Source organism: Pongo pygmaeus, chromosome 2 (assembly GCF_028885625.2).
Source record: "Pongo pygmaeus isolate AG05252 chromosome 2, NHGRI_mPonPyg2-v2.0_pri, whole genome shotgun sequence".
Classification (NCBI taxonomy): Eukaryota; Metazoa; Chordata; class Mammalia; order Primates; family Hominidae; genus Pongo; species Pongo pygmaeus.
In genome coordinates, this window is record NC_085930.1 from 101,237,245 (window position 1) to 101,262,928 (window position 25,684).

At 52.5% G+C, this 25,684-nt stretch overlaps 2 protein-coding genes and 1 long non-coding RNA gene across 5 annotated transcripts in view; 2 read left to right on the forward strand and 1 right to left on the reverse strand.

Annotated features, from left to right (window-relative positions):
• The first annotated feature begins 1,691 nt into the window (after positions 1 to 1,691).
• On the forward strand, positions 1,692 to 12,167 carry LOC129034173 (uncharacterized). Its single transcript, XR_008501769.1, has 2 exons — positions 1,692 to 1,895; positions 9,613 to 12,167. It is a non-coding gene; the product is annotated as an uncharacterized LOC129034173 (long non-coding RNA).
• GLYCTK (glycerate kinase) lies at positions 7,243 to 10,404 on the reverse strand. 2 transcript variants are annotated; one of them, XM_054483746.1, is made up of 4 exons: positions 10,028 to 10,404; positions 9,637 to 9,788; positions 8,793 to 8,968; positions 7,243 to 8,454 (listed from the first exon to the last, which is right to left on the reverse strand). In XM_054483746.1, the coding sequence occupies exons 1-4, from the start codon at positions 10,402 to 10,404 to the stop codon at positions 7,588 to 7,590; spliced, it is 1,572 nt and encodes a 523-aa protein (XP_054339721.1). In that variant the 3' UTR covers positions 7,243 to 7,587. The 2 variants fall into 2 exon arrangements, with proteins under 2 accessions (XP_054339721.1, XP_054339722.1); XM_054483747.1 differs by lacking the exon at positions 8,793 to 8,968.
• Positions 12,168 to 12,695: 528 nt separating the features above from the next.
• WDR82 (WD repeat domain 82) overlaps positions 12,696 to 25,684 on the forward strand; it is a 33,736-nt gene continuing 20,747 nt past the window's right edge. The window contains exon 1 of one of the 2 annotated variants that reach the window (XM_054483749.2): positions 12,696 to 12,922. In XM_054483749.2, coding sequence (XP_054339724.1) covers positions 12,771 to 12,922 — 152 coding nt within the window. In that variant the 5' untranslated portion in view covers positions 12,696 to 12,770. Of the gene's footprint in view, positions 12,923 to 22,057; positions 22,557 to 25,684 lie in introns of those variants that run through there. The other variant, XM_054483748.2, reaches the window with a different exon arrangement.

A 25,684-nucleotide genomic window follows, 5' to 3' on the forward strand; every position in this document is an offset into this window, starting at 1 on the left:
AGCACAATATTCATAATAGTTGAACATATCCCCAAAAGAGCACATGTGTGTCTTTTGTACTATTACTATTCTGGCAACTTTTCTGTAAGTTTGAAATCATTTCTAAATAAAAAAATAAATAAAGAAGAATAAGGAAAGAAAGAAGGAAGGAAAGAAGGTCCTTTCCCTTCTCCGAGCTCCAGGCTATAGGAAGAGACAGCTGGACCAGTGGCAGCCAGGTCACTGTACCCCTGCTGGGTGGGGCCGGGAGGGATTCCCTGAGGAGGTGATAATGGCTTGGGGAGGCAGAGCCTAAGGGGCACACACCTCTGACCCTTGTATGGAGGGTGGCACTGAGGGGCTGACTCTCTGGGAGTCTCCCTGTCACAGCTTTAGGCAAGCCCTCGCTCCCTCCCCTCCTCCTAGTCTCCGAAGAATGTGCTCTGGGAGTCTGAGATAAGAAAGGGAACTTCCCTTGGTCACAAGGTGTGGGAGGGTGGCCGGAACTTCTGTGCCTTTGAGTGTGAGAGGAGGCTGAACTGGCCCGGGGGCTGTGCTTGGTGGGGTGAGAGGGTTGGGATGGCCCTGCTCAAGGCCATCCTGTGCTCCCTCCACAGACTCACCGAGCTGACTTCCCCAGGCAGTGCCCTTGCCTGTCACAGCAGCACTTGGCAGCAGGAGGGCAGCAGCAGGGAAGTGGCTCATTATTTCATCCTTCATTAGCTCGGCATTAGGCAGCCTGAGAATTGTGGGGTGTGGAGTGGGAGCCTCTGGTTCAGCGGTCTTGCAGCTCCGCGCCCACCCCTTGCAGCCTCCTTCCCCCCACCTGCTCTCTCTCCCCTGCTTCCCTACCTCTTTCATCCCCACTTCTCTCCTCTCTCCCTGTGCTCCCTACCCTGCCCTCCTCCCTGGGATGGAGGCGGGGCACACACTCTCCCTAAGAGGGGGCTTCCCCTGCCCAGTTCTCAGTCACAGGATAGGCCCCGTCAACCATCCCCTCCCCGAAAAGACAGTGACACCAGCATCCTCATGTGTGGTCAATCATGGTGTGTGTCCTGGTTGTTCTGAGCCCTCAAAGAATGACTGGGACCCCTGCCTGGCCTCACAGCCCATCTCCTCTCCTCTCCTCTCCACCTCAGGCCACTTCAGAGCCTGGACCGCCCCATAGTGGATCTGCCCCCCGCCCCCACTCCAGGAAGCTCTGGCTGGGATGCTCAGGGCTGGGGCACCCAGGGGTCAGCAGAAGCCGATTCCTCCATTCAGATGCTGTTGTTTCTTTTCACATCTTTGTCGCCTTGCCACTGGCCGCAGTCCTCCCAGCCAGCCCACCAGCCCAGCCCCTTACCCAACGGCTGGCAGGTTCCCTTCCCTGCCAGTCCCCTTCACGCATGGCCTTCTGACATTCAAGTCCTACTGGTCTCCCCTGAGTCCAGAGCCTGGCATGGGACGGGGTGGGGCCCCTCTGCCCAGCTCAGCCATCAGCCACCAGCCCCCTGCAACCTGCCTTTCACCCTGCTCCTCTCCTGCCCACGCCCCTCACTTGCTCTCCACCTCCTCACCCTGTCCCTGCTCTCCCGCCCCTCTAACAGTCTCCCCACTCTCAGTCTGGCCCCTTACCTCCCCTGCCCCCTCCCTATTTCCTCTCCCCTCCTCTACTGGCCCTTTAGTCCCTGGGTGTCAGGCTTTATCTCTCGGTGGGCGGCAGGCTCGTTGTTCTCCCCTCCCCTCTCCTCTTCTCTCTCATCCTCTCCCTTCTCTCTTCCCCCTCCAGCCTCCACTCCTTCGCCCGCTCACTCACCCTCTCCCTCTCCCGCTGCCCCCCCTTTCTCCCCCACCTCTTTGTTTCAGCTGAGAACCAGCTCCTCGGGACAGTTCCCACACTGCAGTGCCTCTGGTGAGGAGACAGCGCCACTGAGGTGAGCCTTGGGGATCTGGGGACACAGGCATGGGGCGGCCGGAGCCCTGGGGGGCAGGCAGGTGGGGAGAATGCTTCTCTGCCCCAGGCAGTGGGGAGCAGCAGTGGACTGCCAGCTTCAGGTCCCCCGGGGGTCAGCAGGAGTGGGAGGCAGAGGGGCGGCCAGTTAGCCGCGAGGAACAAGGCTGGCTGGGAGCTGGCAGGCTCCGTTCTTGCCCGGGTGCCTGGCTTCTGTGGGTGGCCCTGGGCTGAGAGAGACCCTCACGGGGACCTGAGAGGGTGGGCGTGGGCTGGGCTGCCTGGAACAGCCCGCCCCTGAAGGTTTAAGTGTATGCCCAGTCCTGGAGTCCAGGGCTCTGACCCTGATTCTGACTGGGCTGCAGTTATGGGGTTGCTGGGTGTCAGCAGGGGCACTGTCCAGGGGACTGTGACCCTCACAAGTGCCTGTGCTAGCAGGGAGGTTGGCGGCTGGCTGGAATGTGCTGGGGCTGCTCCCACTGCCCAGGTGGAGAGTCTGAGCGGAGGGAGAGATCTTCCCCCTGTCATGGGCTCACAGGTTTTACTCCAAGCTACTGATCCCCAGACCCATAGAGCCACATGGCAAAGACAGGCATTTCTCCCTCCCCTAGGGGTCTTTGACCAGCTCCCCCTAGACAGCATCCCTAGAAGAGCTTTGCCCAGAGTTGCAAACAGCAGAGTTTCAACCCAGAGCCTAGATATTCCTGCAGTCAGCTTCCTGGAACTGGGCTGGACAGGGAGGAACGGGGGCTCTGTGGATAGGGGTGGGGAAAGCAGATGGAGACAGAGGCCTGGCTCCAATGAGGCTACAATTGTGATTTTTGGAGACAACCAAGGGCCACAAGGAGATCGTGAGACTCTAAAGCTGTGCAGGTGGGTGGGAATGATCTGAAGGGGCAGAAGCCAAGTGCCAAGGGCCCCGCCCCCTTCTCGGCTGGTAGTGGGGATGGAGAGGCAGGGCTGGAGACAGGGAGAAATGTATGGCTCACACCTTTCCAGGGAGGTGGGCAGGGCAGCTCTGCTGGCTGCTAGTGGAGAAAAAGAAAAGGCCAGCCCAGACGTGAGGGAACACCAGGGAAGACCTTCTCAATGGGATGCATTTTGGGGGTCTAGCCTCTGGCTGTCTGGTTGGGGCAGAGCCAAGTCCTACAGCTCCCTGGCTCCCCAAGGAGGCAGTGGTGGACCAAATCCTGGTGAGTAGTGGTCCCATGAGACAGAGCTGCTAAGGGCAGTGGCCTAATAGGACTGGGCAGATGGGGCACTTGTTCCGGGGGCCAACTGTCTTGCCCTCTTCCCTTGGCTAGAACTTCCTCATCTGAGCAAGGCGACAGCTGCACCTGCTCCCAACCCTGCCCCCTAGAAACCCCCGGATGGGAGCAACATGTCTAGAGAGGTGGAATCAGAGCTGTGGGCATGAGCTGGTGCCAGGCTGAGTGTCCACCCCCAGCCCACCCTCCTCCAGCCACTATAAACCAGCCTGAGTCAGGGGAAGTGGAGAGCAAAGCCTCAGAACTGGCCCTAGTGGTTACTGGGAAGAAGTGTGGCCCACAGCCTTGGGGAGAAAGCCCATCTCTCCTGGGCTGGGCACAGCTCACGACAGCCCCATGGTCCTATAGCTCATGTGGCAGACTGCCTAGGTCATTGGCTTCCCTATCATCCAGGGTGTGTGTGTCCCCTACCCCTGCATACTCCCTCCCTTCCCCTAGCATATCCCAAATCCTCTTACCCAGCTAGGGATTCCGGCCTGGGGTTAAGCCAGTCCTCCCTCACTGCAGTCTGGGCCTCATCATGCTCCTTGCACATGACACAGACCCAGAGGGAGGCAGGTTGCCCTACCCATTTTCCAGAGACATTAGGGGGCTCTCTTCCAGGCGGCTCAGCTCACTCTGACTCCAGGTGATCATCCATCAGCTCCGTGATCTCCCAGGGCACTGTACACCCTACTGGCCATTAAAGACTCAGATACCATTCCCTGCTGGTGTCTGCCTAGTGCCAGAGGCCAGCAGGTTGCTCACTCAGCCTCAGTCAGTGAGCACCAAGGTCCCGCTGGCTCTAACTCTGGTCCTACCATGGAAGAAGGGGGCCTCCCTGAGCCAAGAGCTCCCTGAGACTCCCCTTGGAAGAGGCCAATAACTCTACCTTCTTTCTCTCCCTCCCTTCGCTCCCCACTTCCACAGAGCTTTCCCGCACAGATCCACCTGCCGCTGATACCTCCCTAAAGAGGCGATAGGGCAAGGATGTTTTCCCCATTAAACAGATGAGAAAATAGGCCTGGAGAAAGGAAGGTGGGAAGGCCAGGACTCAGACTTACCACCTGACTCCTACTCCAGTGCTCCTTCCAAGCCACTTAACTGCCACCCTCGTGAGATCCTACATGACAGTGGGGTCCCTATGCCCACCAAAGTGTCCACTAGCTGCCCAGCCTCTGCCCCCACAAATCCTCAACGCCCTGAGGCATTCCCAGAGACAGAGGAGCTCAGTTACTCCTAACAGTGGTTAAGCCAGGGCTTTCGGCCTTGGTTCCAAAGCAGGCATCTAAAGGGTTCCCTGGGCTGGCTAAAGGCTTTGGAGCTGAGGCTGCATAGGGGAGGTGGGAGAGGGTTCTCAGAGTCTGGTAATGCCCCTCTCCTACCTGCATCTCCTTGCATGCCCCCAACCCCTGCCCTCTGCAGTAACGAAGCTGGCTCTCAGCATTAAAGTCCCAAAACAGCTTCATGACATTATTTCCTGCCAAAATCTTCATGAGGTTTGCCATTGATGTCAATGTGAAGTCAACTCCCTCAGCCAGGCACACTAGCCTCTGCCAGTCTTTTGGGCCTCCTTGCCCAACTTGCTCATTGTATCCCCTACACTCTAACTACACCTGTGTGTCTCCACCCTGGGATGGGGCACAGCAGAGCTCAGAGACTGGCTGTGGGCTGCACTACACATACACATGCTTATACATGTTTCCATGCACATGCACACATGCACACACACACAGATGTGCATACAGATGCAGACACACATTTATGTGGAAGCCCACCACTCAACTGCGCATGGTCTTCTGCCAAATCACACACACAATGGAGCTGTCCCACTGAGCCAAGAAGGGTCCAACACATCTGCTGTGTGGATCCCTGGAGAGGCCAAGCATGGTTGTGTCGCCATCCCAAGCCCTTGAGGGGCAGTGGGGAAGCAGAAGTAGATCCCTTGGATCTGGCTGAGCCCTTGCTTGGCCCCAGGGTATCTGAGCCCCAGAGAGTGGCAGAGGATAGTCAAGCAGGTTCCAACTAGGTTCTTATCCTGGTTCTGTGGCCCTTATGTGGGACTGTACAGTCCCCAATAAGTCACCTTCTCTCTCTGAATCTCCAACTATAAATCAAATGGTTGGGACTAGCTGACACTGAAGGGCTGCCCAGGCCCACTGCCCCACTGCTCTTGGCTCATGCCAAGTGCAAAGAATGGAGAGGCCCGTGAGGGTTGCTATAGCCGGCAGGGCCAGACACCCTCCATGGTGAAATCCTCCAGCTGGGCCAGGGGAAGCTTCAGAAAATGACGATGAGGTGGGCACAAGGGCGGCAGCAGCCGGAAGAAACAGAAGCCAAGAGCAAGGGAGGGGCACTTTGATGATCCAAAATTGACATTTATGGAGCAAGTAATGAATCCTATCAAAACATTCACTGTGCAGGGTTTATCTCATCTCGGCATCTAGACTGTGGCCAAATACATCCTTTCTTATCTCTGGGGTATCCAGTGAACAAATCTAACGGGTTAGGCTCACAGACCATTTGGCCCTATGGGGTCCAATCCGGGCCCTGGCCTCCCAGCCCCTACAAACAGAAGTACAGGGAAGGGGTCAATGTAGAGCAGGGGGAACCTCCTGCAAGATCCTATCCATACCCAAAGCCCTCAGCAGGGATGCAGGGAGTCATGTGCCCTGTACTAAGTATCTATGTGTACACTCAGAGATGTATTCCCACTCTCAGTATGCCAACACCAACGTCTGTATACTCACACACCTACCACATACACACACACTGGGGACATGGCTTTCAGGCCCTCAGCCCCTGCGGCCCCTGCCCCAGCTCTCCTATCCTGCTTTTGCCTGGAACTTGGCACCCAGTGCCAATACTCATGCTCCCAAGAGCAAGGACTAAGGCAGGAACAGGCTACGTGTAGAGGCTGCCAGAGGAGCACCACGGCACAGGATCATGCGAGGATCACCATAACCCCAGAGACTGTGACCCTAGTCAGCAGAAACTCCACGCCAGCACAGAAGGAAAGGAAGTAGTGCCCGCGCATCCCAGTGGGGTGCAAGCTCCCCTTTTCCTAAACCTCCCTGGTCCCCAGAGCCCGCTTACCATGTTCACCTCCCTCCCAATCTCCAGCCTGCCCTGTGTGAGCCAGGCCCCCAGGTCATGAACTGTCTGCAAGCTAGGCTGCTCAGAGCCCAGGTGGGGAAGGGAAACCCTTCCCAGGGGAAAGTCCTGCCAGCCCTGGCCCAGGGCCCCTCAACACCCTCAGGGAGGAGGGGAGGGTTGGGGTGGAAGAAGTGCCTGCAAGAGCAGCCCCAGGCCTCGCTGTTCTCTATGGCTTTTTATTCCTATGTGATTCTACTGCTCACTCATATAGGGATTGGAGCCGTGGCGCACGGCGGGGACAGCCAGCGGAGGGTTCTGACACTGAGCAAGGGGGCCCAAAGGGAGGCAGGACAGTGGCACCTCCCTCTCTCAACCCAGGCTGTTGGCCAGGCCAACACGGCCGTTCCTCTATTCCCACTTGCCTCTTCTCCCGCCAGTGGTCACGGGAAGGGGTGAGGGCCACTGGACCTCATCACTGGCTGGACCCACCATCCCAGTGCTGGGACCCCCACTGAAGGGCTGACATCAGGGTCTGGACTTGGTCCCCAGAGGAGTGGCTGAAGGAACTGGGGATGTTCAGCCTAGGACAAGGGCTGTCACAAGGGCTGTCCAAAGACAGAAAGGACATCCATCCAACGAGGTCTACAAGCTGAGGCTGGAGATGCCATGGTGACAGTGCCATGGTGGAGTCATGGTTGGGTGGGTGGGTGGCTGGTCACCCCAGACTGCAGTCTTTAGGCCTGTCCTCCCCGGGGTCTCTGCTCACACACATCAAAGCTGTCAGGAGCCAAGCTCAACCCTCACACGCTCCAGAGAAATGGGTACAGGCTCCCATTATGTGAGGCACATCCTGCATGTACCCAGCCCAGCAGAGGGGTGTTAAGAGTCCTGCCAGGCCCTGGCACTGTGGCTGCAGCCGTACCACGCTCCCCTCCCAGCGGCTCCCCCGTGAGGCCTCACTCTGAGGGAAGGCACGCTGAGAACCCATGGCATGGTCCTATTTATTTTTGGACATTCTCGCTTCACAGAAAGAAACAGGGTGAGGGGCTCAAGAGAGAGGCTGCCCAAGGGAGAAGCACGGGAACACTGAACTGGCCGAGGGGCTTGTCCTCATTCTCAGGGGTAGGAGGAAGCCCCTATCTGCCAGTCTGGCTGGAAGGGAATGGACATAGAGCAGAGGCCCTGAGTGGGAGGTGACAGCTAATCAAACAGCCAAGACCAAGGAGAGGAGGGGCCCTAAGGCTTAGAGAGGCCCTGAGGACCAACCTTGCTCTGCCATCTGACCTTGCCCTTGTAGGCCTCCTCTGAACTCCCAAAATGTGGCCTATGCCATCACCGAGGCCGCAGGAACAAGAGGTGGGTGTCCATGACATTGGTACCTGTCATCCCTGTGTGCAGCAGGTGTGCCCCACCCTGGAGGCGGCAGAAGAAGGTATGTGAGTCACTGTGGGCTAGGAAGGTGGCTATGTCTAGGCCCTCAGCTGCAGCCTGGCTGGCAAGCTCAGGTGTGACCCAGGCCCCAGCAGCCTCTGTGGGCCCATCCTGCCCATCGGTGCCACCGCTCAAAAACAACACATCTATCGGCCCCAGCGGCCACCTTCTCAACTCTGCTCCAACACGCAGGGCCAGTTCCTGGTTCCGGCCACCCCTGCCCGAGCCCTGCAGCTGCACTGTGGGCTCGCCACCAGCCAGCAGGCAGACTGGGCCCCTTCCCCGTGCCATGGTCTCCAGAGCCTCCTCCAGCTGCAGGTCTGGGATCTGAAGCTCAGCTGCCAGCTCATGGAGCTGTGCATCTTCCTCCACAGAAGCCCCATCCATGGATGGGGTGAGGCGGGTTCTAGCCACATGGGCCAGCAGCCCGTAGAACTGGGCCATACTTTTTACATCGCCTTGCATGGCTGCACTCAGCACCACAGCCTGGTAGCCCAGTGCCTCGGCCTGCCGCTGGGCCTCAGCTAGCGCCAGCACATTAGAGCCAATGATCACATTCAGGACATGGCCACAGGTGTGTGGCCCATGGGGGTCAGAATCGGCCCGAGACAGCACAGTCTTCACGGAACGTGGCAGGGCTGCACGGAGGCCGTAGCGATTGAGGATATGCAGGCAATCTTGCACATTGTGGGAACTGGCCACAGTGGGGCCGCTGGCAATCACCTCCACAGGGTCCCCCACCACATCTGACAGGATGAGGCTCACCACCTGGGGAAGGGCCAACAGACAAGGCTCAGGCCCACTTCCTCCTCCCCTCAGAGCCCATAAGGACAAACTGCCCCTTGGGTATCCACACACCCTCCCCCAACTCAGTGCATTTCCTTACCCATGGTTAACTCCTCTCACGTGGGCTTGCAAAACACCTGGTCATGCAGGCACCTCCTCCCCGTCTCTGGCACCCCTCCCATGATATCACCCAGCCGGCCCCATGGTCTTTCACACCATGCCCCTGCCAATTTGTATGCTGTTCTAGGCTTTCACATCCCTGGCACATGTGGGCCTGGCTCCACCAACCCAAGGCTGCCTGGGGAAGAAGGGACTCATACCTGGGCAGGGTAGGCGGCCTGAGCCAGCCCCCCACCCTTGAGCTGGGACAGGGCCTTCCGAATGGTGTTCAACTCCTGGATGGTGGCTCCACGGGCTGCCAGCAGTCTAGTGAGTGTCTGCTTCTCCTCCAGTGTGACAGGTGGGATGGGGGCAGGCAGCAGAGCTGACCCCCCACCTCCCAAGACAATGAGGGTATCAGGCAGAGGGGCTATCCCAACCCAGGGAACCAGGCAAGCAGGGGTGACAAGCCCACATTAGAAAAAGGGGGCTGGAAAGGTGGGGTTAGGGTGCCCCCCTGTGGATATGCAATATGTGTACAGTCACCACATCCTGGCCGCCTGAGGTTGCCCCTGCCTTGGGGTACCCCAGGTCCCAGTAGGCACCAGAAGAACTAACTACTCCTTAAGAGACTAGAACAGGAGGCAGGGCAGGGTGTACACAATGGAAGATCAAGGAGAGGACTCCGTGAGGTCTGAGGGTCTAGCCCCAGGTGACATTAGTACAGACAGCAGCAATAGCAGTGACATTTTCCAAGGACTCTATGGATGTATCAGGCCCTTCATTAGGTGCTCCCCATGCACCCTCTCACTGTCAGCGAAAAGGTCAGCTCAGGGGGAGGACTCCACAGCTCAGGGGAGGCCAGATGACTAGCCCAAGGCAACCCAGGAGTCACCATCCAGGCTCCTCAGCCCAAGGCAACCCAGGAGTCACCATCCAGGCTCCTCACCACCTCCCTTGCTCCTAACTTTACCCTGTGACCCTGGGGGCTCAGACCTGATCTCTCAAAGACCTGATATTTGGTGAACTCCCCACCAACAGTCTTGGGCCAACGTGGTACCACACCTGAGATCAGCACGAGCAGCAGGTCATCAGCTGTGAGTCCCTCGGCCAGTTGCCGGATGGCCAGCGCAGCCCGCAGCGCATCGCGGTCCGGGAGGTTGTCCTCCGCACCCTCGAATACCTGGACACGGCTATGTGGCTTCAGCAGCATCTCCCTGGGGAGGGAAAGGTCAGCGCGCAAGAGATGGGGTGGACTCCTCTCCTCCCCCCGATCTCTCAACTTTACAGGTGATGGGGGCATGAACGAAGATGCCCACCGACATGCATCCTGGGGCCAGGCCAGACCCGGGAGAAAAGGGAAGCGGGTGGGGAGGGGAGGTCCGATTCAGCCTGTGTCTGGGCCCAGGTTTCCCTCCAGATAGACAGCGGGAGGCAGCCCCCCATGGCTCCTTACTGCTTGCCGGCGCGCTCCATGGCAGCACGGATCCCCTTGGGAACGCTGATCACGCCCTGCACAAGATGCTGGCCCAGTAGTTCCTCAGCTGCAGCTGCCATGCCCAGCACAGCCTTGCCAAAGCCCACCAGGTAGAGGTTTTGCCTCAGCTGAAAGTTCCGGTCCCGCACCTGCAGCTGTCTGCCACCAGGGTCCAAGGATAGTGCCCGGTGCAGCATGGGGCCCGGCAGCACTGCACCTACAGCAGTCTCAAACAGCTGCCTGGCCTGCTCTGCCAAGGCCATGCTGCTGGCCAGACGGGCCACTGAGCCCCGCCAGAGGAGTGGATGCAAGGGGGCTCGGGCCAAGCGGGGCAGGACCTGCAGGGCTGCAGCCATGCCCCACTGCTCTCAGCACTGCCTGGCACCCATGGCTGCCTAGAGGGAAAAAACACAACTGAGGCCCTTGCAAGGCAAAAGACAGGAGGTCCCCCACGGCCTCCCCTCTGAGGGCTCAGGGCCAGTGGACCCCACAGCTGCTGCTACAAGAAGGAGCCATCTGATAGCCCCAGGAGACTTCCTGAAGCCTGCAGCTGCAGGATCTCACTCGTCCTTGGAAACCAGCCCTGCCACCCAGCCACGTCCTCCTCTTCTGCAGACCACATGCCGGCCCTCTGGATACTCTGCCTCAAGTCCAAAGTTCCTATTAGCTGGGCCCTCCTCCCAGGTCACCCCTTTGGCTGGGAGTTAATCATTGACAGAGGGAGTAATTTCTACCAGTGGGCTCCCATCCCACCCCTTTTCCACCCCCTGCACTTCTGAGCTCTTACCCAGGGGCAACGCCCCTTTCTGGCACTCCTTCCTTGCCTCTTTACCACCTCTGCTGCCAGGAAGCTGTTGATTGTCCCACCAACTGACCCCGAGCCCATTGACCTCCAGTCTTCTCTATTTCATTATCTCATGAGACAGGGATTAGGAGCCTGGGAAGCCAGGGTCTATAGGAGGCTGCAGGTTTATCAGGTCAAACCCAGAACACATCCTCAGGGCCAGCAATCTGAGGAATCTCAGTATTCAGGGCCAGTTCGGCAAGAGGTTTAGGTTCAAATCAGGAGTGAGGGCAAAGTCTGGCTCATGGTGGAACCTTAGAAAAGTCCCCAGGCACCATGTGAGGCCATGTGCCATGAAGCCCAATTGCAGGACAGAAAAGGATGCCCTTCTACCCACACAGTTGGCCAGACCCAACCCTGCCAAGAACACCCCTTCTGGTTCCAAGATAACAAAAACAAGTCCTAGGTCACACCACCCACAGTGGTGAGAGCCCAAGGGCTGAAATAGGCAAAGGCCAGGCTCCCATAACTGAGCCCATAGCCATTTTCCCCACTGGGCAGAGTAAAAGCTAAAGCAGCCTTGGGGCGAAGGTCAGGAAGCTGTAGAAGGGTATAGGAACAGCAAAGACCCAAAGAGCTCATCTGTACTACACACGTACTATTGCATCTACTTTAATAAATGCCTACCATAAATGCTGCAAGCTGACTTCAACAGCAAGTATGGACTGAGCAGGGTAAGGAGGCTGGGAATTGAGGTTCCAGCTCTACTATAGGTTTTCTGAGTGGCTGGGACACCTCCATTTCTCTCACTGGGCCTCATCCGCAAAATGAGACACGGGGTGAGATTAACACTACGCTCTCCCCTTAACAACCTCAGGCTCTCTGATACTGTCCACTGCAACACAGATCTCAAACACCGGTTTACCCCACACCCAAATATGGTGGTTACTTCTAGACTTTGACCATTTTGCCTGCCTAGTTCTCAGCTCTCCCATAAGAAAAGACAGCCATGCCTGACTTCTGTTGTGAAAGGGAACACAGAGGGCAATGTCATGGGGATTCCGAAAATGGGTCCAGTTTTGGCCAGGGGAACCCCTGCAGCTTGCCCATTAGACTTGGAGCTAAAAGCATCTTAGCAACTAAGACAGCCGGTCTTTATAGCCTGGGTGAAATTTGTATCTATTTCCCAGATGGACAAGAGCCTAGAAGATCCCAGCCTTGCCACTGGCTATGAGCACAGGACAGGGGGAGGCTCAATGCTAAGGCTGCCAGAGAAAATACAGGACGTCCAGTTAAATTTGAATTTCAAATAAACAAGTAATTTTTAAAGTATAAGTATGTGCATACAACGTTTAGGACTTAATTATTCGTCGTTTATCGTAACTCAAATTTAACTGGATGTGGCCGGGCGCAGTGGCTCACGCCTGTAATCCCAGCACTTTGGAAGGCTGAGGCGGGCGCATCACCTGAGGTCAGGAATTCGAGACCAGCCTGACCAACATGGTGAAACCCCGTCTCTACTAAAAATACAAAAATTAGCCAGGTGTGGTGGGCGCCCGTAGTCTCAGCTACTCGGGAGACTGAGGCACGAGAATCATTTGAACCGGGGAGGCGGACGTTGCAGTGAGCCGAGATCGCGCCACTGCACTCCAGCCTGGGTGACAGAGTGAGATTCTATCTCAAAAAAAAAATTAACTGGACGCTTTGCATTTTTATTTGCTAAGTCCTCCAATTCTATCCAAGACATGGTCTCTCCGAAACTCCGGGAGGCTCCAGAGCAAAACACGGAAATAGGAAGGCTACCGGCCTTGACTCCTCCCCGCCATCAAAGGGCGCTGGCACCATTTCCGGCTTTCCACAGCCAGTAGGGTGCCGGAAGTGACGTCGTCATAAGGTAGGGCCTTAGCGAGGGAAATGGCTGCTGCGTAATGCCCGGTGATGCAAGAAAGAAGGGCCTGCTGCCACCAGGACCCGTCCTCGCCCAGCCCAGGGACCGCTTCTGAAGGCCATGCGAGCCCTGGCGTCGCAGACTTACCAGCCCACAGCTCTGGGCCGCGGTGCCCAGCGCTGGAGAACGGAAGTACTAGCAGGTGGGCGGAGCGGAAGCCGGAAGTGTGGGTGGGTGGAGCGGCGCAGGCGGGTGCGAGCTCTGGCTGAAGCCGGTATCTGGGAGGGGAGAGTTTTGGATATTGGCTCTTGGCTGGCCACCGACAGACCTGGAAGGAGTCACCTTCAGTCTTCATTTTTTTAATCTCTACATTGAGGGTAATAATCCCCGCCTCACCGATTGCCGATTTTTTTTTGAGACGGGGTCTCACTCTGTCGCCCAGACTGGAGTGCAGAGGCGCGGTTTCGGCCCAATGCAACCTCCGCCTCCCGGATTCAAGCGATTCTCATGCCTCAGCCTCCCGAGTAGCTGGGATTACAGGCATGTGCCACCACTCCGGGCTAATTTTTGTATTTTTTAGTAGAGAAGGACTTTCGCCATGTTGGCCAGGCTGGTCTCGAACGCCTAACCTCAAGCGATCCACCCACCTCAGCCTCCGAAAGTGATGAGATTACAGACTTGAGCCGCCGCACCCGGCCTCTCCCTTCCTTTATCCTGTACGATCAGTCAGCAGATGCACCCTGAGTGTCAGGCACTGGGCTGAGCAAACGAACTGAGAATCACTACTGCCCCACAACTCACCCCTTCCCCACAACTCACCCCTTCTGGAGCCAGATTAAGTAATTCCCGCTCCTCTCCATGGCTTTTATTCCACAAATTATTGTTCTTCCCTCTCCCACCATGGGCCACCAAATACAGCTCTGGCTTAGCAAGAGTTCCATTCTGCGATCCTCAAGCACATAAGCGGCATGTAAACGCTAATGACTCTGGGCCTACCTCGCTGTCCCTGCTCTCATCCTGGGCCACCCTGAGCTGGCTGGATGCCTTCCCACATTCATAAGATGAGTCCTGATCAGACTCCAAAAATACAAAACAGTTCACTGTTTTTACTGATGTTTTCTTAGGGAGATAGAGGAGAGAGTTGCATCACAAATCACACACTTGATTTCCTAACAATTTTATTGAAACATGTTTCTTGGCAAGGCGCAGTGTTTCACGCCTGTAATCCCAACATTGGGGAGGTCAAGGTGGGCGGATCGCTTGAGCCTAGGAATGCGAGACCAGCCTGGGAACATGGCGAAACTTATCCCTACCAAAAAAAAAAAAAAAAAAAAAGAGCCAGGTGTGGTGGCGTGCTCCTGTAGTCCCAGCTACACGGGAGGCTGAGATGGGAGGATCACCTGAGCCTGGGAGGTAGAGGCTGCAGTGAACCTGGATCACGCCACTGCACTCCAGCCTGGGCCCCTGTCTCAAAAAAAAAAACCAACAAACAAAAACACATTTCTTTCTCTTGGTTTTGAGGTAGAGTCTTGCTCTGTCACCCAGGCTGGACTGCAATGGCACAATCTCAGCTCACTGCCACTGCACTGCAGCCTGGGCATGATGTCGGCTCACTGCAACCTCCTCCTCCCAGGTTCAAGCAATTCTCCTGCCTCAGCCTCCCGAATAGCTGGGACTACAGGCACCCGCCACCACGTCCAGCTAATTTTTGTATTTTTAGTAGAGGCAGAGTTTCACCATGTTGGCCAGGCTGGTCTCGAACTCCTGATCTTGTGATCCACCGCCCTTGGCCTCCCAAAGTGCTGGGATTACAGGCGTATAAACAATTACAGGCGCCCGGCCTATATAAACAATCTTCACCTTTCCCCATGCTGGCGAACACTAATTGCCACTGCTTGGTGTCTGTGTTTCCCCGGATGGCTGCCTTCACACTTTATGCTTGAATAAATTCTTTTAACTGGATCTCGAACCTTTTGATGATTTTTAGGTTGACATTAGAAATGTGTTTTTGGGCCAGGTGCAGTGGTTCATGCCTGCAATCCCAGTACTTTGGGAGGCTGAGGCAAGTGGGATCATTTGAAGTCAGGAGTTCGAGACCGGCCTAACCAATATGGTGAAACCCCGTCTCTACTAAAAATACAAAAATTAGCTGGGCATGGGCCGGGCACAGTGGCTCACACCTGTAATCCTAGCACTTTGGGAGGCTGAGGCGGGTGGATCACCTGAGGTCAGGAGTTCAAGACTAGCCTGGCCAACATGGCGAAACCCTGTCTCTACTAAAAATACAAAAATTAGCCAGGCATGGTGGCGTGTGCCTGTAATCCCAGCTACTGGGGATGCTGAGGCAGGAGGATCGCTTGAACGTGGGAGGTTGCAGTGAACCGAGATTGCGCGACTGCCCTCCAGCCTGGGTGACAAAGCGAGACTCCGTCTCAAAAAAAAAAAAAAAAGATTGTTTATATAGCCAAAAACAGGGGTGCTGACCAGAATTACATTTTCCAAAAAAAGGCTAACATAAATACAAGATTTGGTTGGCTACTGTTGATTATACTGGAAGGAGTTTGCTTAACATTCTATTGTAAAGAGACAACAATCACAAAGGTCTCTGTCTCCCACATCATCTAGTCTAAGTCTGAATGAGGAATAGGGAGCCTGGTTAATGTATAACATTTCAACACAAAGGTCAGGAAGCAGCAGTCATGCATCAGAGAAGAAAAAAAAAAGCAATGCCTGCTCAGTTTCCAGGGCTTAACTTTTCTCCTTCACATTACAAATTGAGAATGTCCTGAAATTTTCTTTTCTTTTCACACCCCCTACCTGCTCCCTTTGGCAGTTGCTACATCTCTCCATAGGTCTCCAAACCATGCTGTGCTCTTGTCATGAACCTTTCCCTTCCTCTGGCCCCCATTTCCAGCTCTCTCCCTGGATTTTTCTTTTTCTTATATATGTATATATTTATTTGAGACAGGGTCTCACTCTGTCACCCAGGTTGGAGTTCAGTGGCATCATCTTGGATTATTGCAACCTCCACCTCCCAGGCTCAAGTGATCCTCCCACTTCAGTCTCCCAAGTAGCTGGGACCACAGGCATGCACCACCACACCCAGCTAATTCTTTATATTTTTTGTAGAGAAGTGGTTTTGCCATGTTGCCCAGGCTGGTCTCAAACTTCTGCACTCAAACCATCTTCCTGCCTCTGTCTCCCAAAGTGCTGGGATTACAGGTGTGAACCACCACACCCGTCCTTCTCCCTGGATTTTTCCTTTTAAAATATGAGACTTTGTATTCCTTCTCCTAAATGATTTCCCACCACATCATCAAAACAAAGGCATCCTTAGGTGGAATTGCCCTCTTCAATGTGGGAGAGATTGTAAATACTGAAAATTTTATTGTTTTTTCTTGGTTATAGTCAGCTATATTCCTTCCATGCGTTTATTCCTTCCTCAGACATAATTCAAGACATTTCCTCAGTGCCTTCTGTGTGGGCCAAATGCTTTAGCTGCTGGGATAGGTAAGAAGTGGTACTTTTAATTTTAATTTTTTTTTGTTTTTAGGAGACAAAGTCTCGCACTGTCGCCCAGGCTGGAGAACAGTGGTGATTACAGCTCACTGTACCCTCAAGCTCTTGGGTTGTAGCAATCCTCCTGCCTCAGCCTCTCAAGTAGCTGAGACTACAGGTGCAGACCACCATGCCTGGCTAATTTTTTGTGGAGACAGGGTCTTGCTTTGTTGCCCAAGCTGGTCTCAAACTCCTGGGCTCAAGCAGTTCTCCTGCCCCAGCCTCTGAAAGTGCTGGGACTATAGGTGTAAGCCACAGTGCCCAGCCTGGGCTTGCAGGGTTACTCCGTGGGAGGGAAGGTCAGCTGTGTTGGAGGCAGGGTAAAGTGGAGCTGAGTCCTATGTAAGGGCTGTAAAACACCTTAAAGCTAGGAGGCCGAGGTGGGCGGATCACTTGAGGTCAGGAGTTCGAGACTGGCCTGGCCAACATGGCAAAACTCCGTTTCTACTAAAAATACAAAAACAACAACAACAAAAAATTAGCCAGATGTGGTGTCATGCGCCTGTAATCCCAGCTACTCGGGAGGCTGAGGTGGGAGAATTGCTTGAACCCAGGAGGTAGAGGTTGCAGTGAGCCGAGATCACACCACTGCCTTCCAGCCTGGGTGACAGAGTGAGACTCTGTCTCAAAAAAATAAAAATAAAAAAAAATAAAACATCTTAAAGCTATTTTTCTTGGAAGGAGGAGTTGGGGAGAGTAAAACAAAGCACTAGGAAGCAGTTCAGCTATGACTCTAGGCAAGCACTGATGAGAGGCCACTAAATCTGTGTATGTTGGATTGTTTGGGAAAGTTTTTAAGCCTTAGGAAACAGTGCTGTAGTTTTAGAGACAGTGGCCTTGGCCCTGAGACTCTAGGCAGTTCCTCCTGGCTCTGAGCAGTCAAGGCTTATCTGGGAAGATTCCATCCTTTCCTTCCAGACTAAGAAGGTATTGTTTACTGACAGTGGTCTTTGTTAAATGTGAATGATTGCTTGTCCTTTGCCCTGGAAACAGAACACAAGCTTTCCAGTGCTGAAGCAGAGTGTGAATCCAGACTTTAGTGCTTACTGGTTAAGTGACCCTGAGAAAGTTAACCTCTCAGAACTTCAGAGTCTTCATCACAGTATGTTTCCAGTGCATGTAGAAAGGCTCAGTGTTGTTGCTGTACTAGTCCTGGGTTGAGCCAGCTTCATGGGTGTGTGATTTGTATAGTCAGAAGGACCCTGCACTTCGTTTAATATTCTGTTGTTGCCATCTTGAGATTCTTAGCAATTTTTTAACAAGGGGCCCCACAAATTGGGTAGTTGGTCCTGCTGCCAGGGAAAGATACCCTCTTTTTACCCAGGCTGCAGGGTCCTGGAGTCTCAGGACCTCTCTGAGTAATTCCAGTAGAAGTGGACATACATTAGTAACTAAATTTATTTATTATTTCTAGTAATATTCATGTATATCCCACAAGATTTTCCATGCACACACTTATATTCTCTCTAAATAAAAATGGCTTACTTCATCCTTGTAATATTTATTTTTTTCTTTCTTTTTTTTTTTTTGAGACAGAGTTTCACTCTATCGCCCAGGCAGGAGTGCGATCTCGACTCTGCAACCTCCGCCTCCCGGGTTCAAGCAATCCTCCTGCCTCAGCCTCCCGAGTAGCTGGGACTACAGGCGCACACCATCATGCTTGGCTAATTTTTGTATTTTTTGGTAGAGACGCAGTTTCACCACGTTGCCCAAGCTGGTCTCAGACTCCTGACCTCAAGTGATTCACCCACCTTGGCCTCCCAGAGTGCTGGGATTACAGGCATGAGCCACTGTGCCTGGCCCTTATCTGAGGAATTTAGAAGGGAGCAAAGACCACCTGGTGACCATCCAACAGGCCATCCAGAGGCAAAACTCCTTATCTGGGGAAATTAGAAGTAATTAAACTTTCCTAGTATCTAAAGTGGGCATCTGGTTCCAGGCCTCTTTCAACTTTTATAAGTAACTAAAATTTCTAGGCATCTCTGGAATGTCATGCTGAAACTAATTTTACAACCCTAAGCTCCTGCCTGAAGGTCCATAAATACACCTAAGGAAAATCTACCAAGGCCCTCAGTCCTCTCGCTGGGGTGCCCTGCTGCACTCTTCTGCAGCGCTCTTTCTAAGAAATTTTCCTTTTTCAAACCTATACTGTTGTCAGTAAATTCTTTTTGCCAACCTGTGAGGCGACCACTTCCCGGTGCTGGGGCTCAAACACCTCACCAGGCATTTTGTGTTCCAGTGTTCTGCTTTTCTTCTTTGCCAGTTAAGCTCACACACACACACACTCAGCTATCCCAAAGAAGAGAGTCACCTGATTCTAGTTATTCCAAGGGCTGTGTAAGCACTGACACACACACACACTCTCACACTTACATACATGCAACTGTCCCAAAGAAGAGAGTCACCTGATTCTAGTTATTACAAGGGTTGTGTAAGAAGTTAGTCAGTCTCTAGAGAAGCCCTGCTACTGGGCACTGGAGCACAGAAATTTATCTCAATGAATTAGAATTCAAAAGGAGCTCTGTGTGAGGATACATTGTTTAGGACAGTTTCCATTCCAATTGTGCAGCATGAAATAGAAAAATTTAATAAATGGGCCAATCAAGTATCTGGAATCCTTTGGATAAATTCATTTATTCAGTTAATCCATACTGAGCTCTGGCTGGGCTCTGGACAAAATGGGAAGCAAAATTACTTTACAGCCATATACTAGAATAGTTTGTATCCATTCAAAATGATTGTATCGATATTTATTGACCTGGAATATGTTCATAGTATAGGTAAACTTATAAACAATATATTATGAACCCAATAAAAATATATTTCAGGGATTGGCTGGGTGTGGTGGCTCATGCCTGTAATCCCAGCACTTTGGGAGGCTGAGGCAGGCAGATCACCTGAGGTCAGCAGTTCAAGACCAGCCAGGCCAACATGATAAAACCTCGTCTGTACTAAAAATACAAAAATTAGCTGGGCGTGGTGGCGGGCATCTATAGGAGGCTGAGGCAGGAGAATCACTTGAACCCAGGAGGTGGAGGTTACAGTGAGCTGAGAGCACACCACTGCACTCCAGTCTGGGTGACAGAGCAGGAAAAAAAAAAAAAAAAAAAAATATATATATATATATATACGTACGTGTATATATACATATATATATATATATATGAAAAAATCGGAAAGGTTCTACATCAAAATGGTAAATTTCATGTTATATATATTTCACTATAATAAAAGATTGTAAGAGTGGCTATCTCTGGATGCTGTTTTTATTATTGGTATTTTTTAGTTTTTTGGCAATGAATACGTGACAAGTAAAAGAATGACTACAAATAAAAGGAAATATAAAAAATTAAGTCTGATGCTCTTTTAAAGGCCATCTGATTCACTCCTGACTGCAGCTTTCTCTCCATCCACCCATCCACTGGAGCCAGCTTTCTGTGTCACTTTTTAAAGTCCTTTTTTTTTTTTTTTTTTTTGAGACAGAGTCTTGCTCTAATGCCCAGTGCAGTGGTGCAATCTCAGCTCACTACAACCTCTGCCTCCCGGGTTCAAGCGATTCTCCTGCCTCAGCCTCCCAAGTAGCTGGGATTACAGGCGCCCGCCATGGTGCCCAGCTAACTTTTGTACTTTTAATAGAGACAGGGTTTCACCATTTTGGCCAGGCTGGTTTTGAACTCCCGACCTTGTGATCTACCCACCTCAGCCTCCCAAAGTGCCACCATACTGGCCTAAAGTCCATCCTTTAAGGCAACCATGCTGTTGGGCTGGAAGCCAGGAGAGCCCCACTATAATAGGGCAGGGAACCAGTCTAGGAATTGGAAACAGTAAGAATGTGAAACAGGATGAGGATTTGAAGACCCTCTTAAAAATGGGGGAAAAAAAAAGACTGCATTCCAAAAATAATGCAGAAAGTCAAGTCTTGGGAGGAAGGTTTGGTCTTAACGGTGAAATCTGGAAAAGGTATAGGAAGTACAATACTTGAAAAATACCCTGCAAAGATTTCTTTTGGCTGGCAGCATTCAGTAGATTACAGCTGTTTCTGTGGTTATTTTTGTAGATTAACATGGACCAAAATATGGCATCATCTTACTGGGCGTGTTCACTTCCCGACAGTTCTAGAACACGGCACTCGATCTGTCCTTGTTGCCTTCTAAACTATTCGAAGCAGATGCTGTATCAGACTTTCTAGCTTCTGAAATAAAGGCACAGGAATTACAGGGAAGCAGAGCAAGTGATCTGGGACATGGAGGGTTTTTCTTCCATTGCTGTGCAGTTTGGAAAGTTGCCATCTATTCAGGTTTCACTCAAACCGGCTTTTTCCAGACCCCAGAACAAACTGTAGCCAGAAGCTCTGCTCTTTGTCAGGAGGCAATTATACCCCAGACTTAGCCAGGAACTTGCCTCTTCCCTTAGAGAACAACTTCTCTTTATGTATAAGGATCCTGGCTCTCCTTTTACCCAGGGGGTTGGGATACAGCCTCTAGTTCTTTCTAGAAAGACCCCAACTGTCCCAGGGTTTCCATTTTGTTTTTTACCATTGCACAGGTCTCTGGATATCACACCTTCCTAATAGCGGCTGAAATGTCTCACAGCCTTTCCTCGTTTTTGTTTCTCTTTAGCTAAAGAAAGCAAAAATAAATAATCCCCATCTCCACTGTTGGAAACCCCAGGCAATTAACCTTTTGAGGAGCTTCACACAAGATAGATCTGTGAAGCCACATAGGTTGGCATTGAGTTTAACCCCTTGCCCAGAAAGTTAAGGTTAGGAAGCTTGGTTCCTATTTTCTGTTCAAATACTGCTTTCCTTTGTTAGAGAGAAACTTTCTTTTAAGGCAAAGAATCACTTATATGATAGAACCTTTAAAATAATCCTGTTGACTACAAACAGGATAGTGCAGCTCTTCCAAATCTTGAATGTGGTGGTGACTGCATGACTGTGTATGGGTGTCAGAACATAAAACTAGCCACTAAAAAGGCTAATTTTTGGGGGGAGACCGTCTGCTCTGTCGCCCAGGCTGGAATGCAGTGGCACGATTTCGGCTCACTGCAGCCTCCGCCTTTCTCAATTCTCGTGCCTCAGCCGCGCCATCATGCCCGGCTAATTTTTTGTATTTTAGTAGAGGTGGGGTTTTGTCATGTTGGCCAGGCTGGTCTCAACTCCTGAGCTCAAGCGATCATCCCGCCTCGGCCTCCCAAAGTGGTGGGTTTAAAGGCGTGAGCCACCGCGCCCGGCCTAAAAAGGCTGATTTTTACTGTACCTAAAGTCTACCTCGATTAAGAACACCAGGCCGGGTGCGGGTGAGGTCAGGAGTTCGAGATCAGCCTGGCCAACATGGTGAAACCCCATCTCTACCAAAAATACAAAATTAGCTGGGCGTGGTGGCGCGCGCCTGAGCGAGAGACTCCAGCTCAAAAAAAAAAAAAAAAGTAAAGAGGTCGAAGCTGTCTAAGCGGGCGCTGCGGTGGACTAGCGGTCAAGCCTGCCTGCGAGCGGCTCACCTGAGTCACCCCCAAAACCGGCCTCCAGCGGCGTACCCGACCCTGCAGTACCCCCTCCCACGCGGCCTGCGATCGGGGCGCCTGCAGGAGGCGCCAGAGTCTTCGCGGGGGTTGCAATCCCGCGCGAGGGCCCCCGGCTCCCAAGGCACCCGCAACCTTCCAACTCCCGGGGAAGGCCCTGCAAGTCTCGGCTGCTCCCTGCCAGCAGCCGGCCCTGCCACTACACTCCGCCGCGGCCGCGCTGACGTCACCACCCCGCCTCCCAGCCTCGCGCCGCCGTTCCCGCCCCGCCCCCTTTCCCGGCGTGCGCCGCGGCTAAGGCTCCTCGCCCTCAGCTTCTGCCTGTCGCCCCAAAATGGCGGACACAATGAGCCGGCGACGCGCTGGTTGTCCGTGAGGTGGTTGTGAGGACGAACGGTCGGCGAGGCTCCACAGTCCAGGCAGAAGACCCTCGACCAAGCAGGAGGAAGAGGAGGAGGCGGCCTAACTGTTGGCCGACTTCTCGCTAGCCGCCGGCGCGGCGCCCGCTCCGCCTGGGTTGGCCCCTAGGCAGCCCGCCCGCTCGCCGCCGGGCCCCGCCCCGGCCCTGCGCCGCCGCTGCCTTCCCCAGCCGCCGCCATGAAGCTGACCGACAGCGTGCTGCGGAGCTTCCGCGTCGCTAAGGTGTTCCGCGAAAACTCGGACAAGATTAACTGCTTCGATTTCAGCCCAAACGGCGAGACGGTCATCTCGAGTAGCGACGACGACTCCATCGTGCTCTATGACTGCCAGGAGGGCAAGTGAGTGCGGCGGAGGCCCTGGGCCCGAATCTCAGTGCCTCCCTCCCTCCGGTGGCCCAGCACAGGTCCCTCGGCCTGCCCTCCGTCCCGACTTCAGCCCCCAGCCTATTTTGCACGCGTTCCTGCCAGGGCCGCCTCCACCCCGCAGCCGTCCAGGAGACCTTTTATTTTTTCTTCTTAAAAAAAAAAAGATAACGATAGTCATAATTTTATAATATTATTATTTGTATGTCTTCGGTCTCCTTTGAGCGCTATGCATCACTTGCCAAACCCCACCTTGACCTTGACCTTTAAACGCCAGGTCCGCCCACCCTGGGCCCAGCAGGTATCGTTTTCAGCTCCTCAGGCTGTCAAAGGTGCTGGTCTGCTCCGGCCTCCACGCAGGACTGCAGGGGCTGCTTTTCTGCCTCCTTCGGCAGCGTCAGCTCTCTCTTGTGCTCTCTCCACTGTGACCTCGATTCCGCCCTGGCACTCCGCCCATCCCCTGCTCCTCAGCTTCCCGCGGCCTTTCTACCGTCAGACCGCGTGGGTTGCAGTTCTTAGCTGTCAGGATTTATTTGTTGTGCCTCTTTGAGCCCCCTTGCTTTTTCTTCCTGCTCCTAGCCTTTCTCTTACTCATTCGGACTTGGTGCCCACGTTCATAAGTGAACTTTTCAGCAACATCTAAAACTTCCTTTTTGCCACACACAAACGAACTTGGTCGTCCCATCCTGACCTGAATGTGAGCTTCCGTTAAAACAAAGCAAGCATCGTAGAACAATTTCAGGTTTCCTTTCATACTTTTTTTTTCTATTATATTTTTTGGTCCACTTTGAATTCCAATGCTGATCATGAAACTTTTATGTTGCCACAAGTCATCTGGAGACCCACCATACCTGCATCTTTTTGCAAAATCTAAGCACAGCACTTTGCCTTTTTCCCTGCGAGTCCTTGTCAGCCCCCCTCACCGCACGCCTGTGGACTTGCAGCTCCTTGGAGCCAAAACTAGTTTAGATTAAATTCGTTTTACCCTTAGCCACCTTCCCCAAGAAGGCTTGCTGATGTTTGGTTTAATTCGGTGGCCCCTGGTTTTTTCAGACTTGATTTTGTTACCTAGTAACAGATCTTATTATTATTATTATTATTATTTTTTTTTTTTTGAGATCTTGGGTTTTTCTCTACCTTCTCCAGCTGTTCCTTTTGCCTTTTTTTTTTTTTTTTTTTTTTTTTTTTAACTGGTGTCTTTGTTTTGGAACATAATCTCTTCATTTGTGAATTTGATTATCTGAAGTAATGCTAGTTTGGACTGAGCTATAATGGTATCCCCCCAATTTTTTTCCCACTGGGGCTGTGAGAAAGTATTATGTAACTGGTTCTGGATCTGCCTGCAGTATATGGCAGAGTGGTCTGCAGTGGTGGTCTTAAGGAAGAGGGAATTGTTAGCTGGACAAATACTTAGTTATTTGAGTCAGTGTTACTCATTGAGTAGATAGATTTCTGTCCTGGTCTGGTCACTTGAATCAGTTTAGAAGAGGAAGTAACATTTAAAGGTGTGGTAGTAGGGTCAGCATTGTGGGGTCCTGACGGAGTAATTTGAAGCTGGCTTGCATGAAATGTATAGTGCTTATGCACACATTAGAACCTCTTCCCAGAACCTGAGGATGGAGATGTATATCCTCATTTAAAGGAAATGAAGGTGGTTATAGCATTTCTTTGCAGTTTGTCCCCAAATTTGGCATAATTTTGATTCGGGAAGGATGACCTTGACATGAAGTCCTGTCTTTCTTTTTTTTTTTGGGAGGGGGGTGTGGGGGATGGAGTCTCTCTCCGACGCCCAGGCTGGAGTGCAACCTCTGCCTCCCGGGTTCAAGCGATTCTCTTGCCTCAGCCTCACAAATATCTGGGATTACAGGTGCCTGCCACCATGCCCTAACTTTTGTATTTTTAGTAGAGACGGGGTTTCACCATGTTGCCCAGGCTGGTCTTGAACGCCTGACCTCAAGTGATCCACCCGCCTAGGCCTCCCAAAGTGCTAGGATTACAGGCATGAGCTGCTGCGCCTGGCCAAATAATCCTGTCTTGTTAAAAGTAAAATGCTAGTTTTGTGACATAAGGCAGTTTATTTACTCATGTAGCATTTTTACATAATTACAAACTAACAAAGTTACAACAGTGTTTCAAAGAACTCCCATATGATTCAATAACTGGTTACATTTTCTGCATTTGCTTCATCACTGTAGGTAAATATTTATATGTACTGTGTGCCTCCCCCCACCCTTAGAGTTGGAGGTATCAAGCCCCTTTATCCCTAAACACTTCAATATGGATTTGCTTTCTTTTTTGAGATGGAGTCTCGCTCAGTCGCCCAGGCTGGAGTGCAGTGGCGTGATCTTGGCTCACTGTAACCTCCAGCTCCTGGGTTCAAGCGATTCTCCTGCCTCAGCCTCCTGAGTAGCTGGGATTACAGGTATGTGCCACCATGCCGGGCTAATTTTTGTGTTTTTAGTAGAGGCAGGGTTTCACCACGTTGGTCAGGCTGGTCTTGAACTCCTGATCTCGTGATTACCCACCTCGGCCTCCCAAAGTGCTGGGATTACAGGTGTGAGCCACCACGCTCGGCTCAACATGGATTTTCTAAGCACAAAGACATTCTTACGTAACCGGAGCACAGTTATCCAAATTAGGAAATTTAGTATTGATACAATACTACAGGGCATGCTCTTTTGAGTTTTCTCTGATCAATTAATTGTGACCTTGTTTCATTATCTGTGGTGAAGGAGTGGCCTGGTAGTTAGGAGGAAACTGGGTTCTAGTTTGGCCTGTGACTAGGTATGTGACATTGGTCAGATTACTTCTTTGGATATTAGACAACCTCTTTAGTTTCCATTCTAGGCAATAATATGATGAAAAATTTTGTCACTAGTATAGGTCAAACCAACCTCAAAAGAAAAGAAGTATTTCCTTGGAAGGCATGGTATTGTATCTTTTTTTTTTTTTTTTGATACGGACTTTCGCTCTTGTTGCCCAGGCTGGAGTGCAGTGGCTCCATCTCGGCTCACTGCAACCTCCGCCTCCCGAGTTCAAGCGATTCTCCTGCCTCAGCCTCCTGAGTAGCTGGGATTACAGGCATGCGCCACCACGCCTGGCTA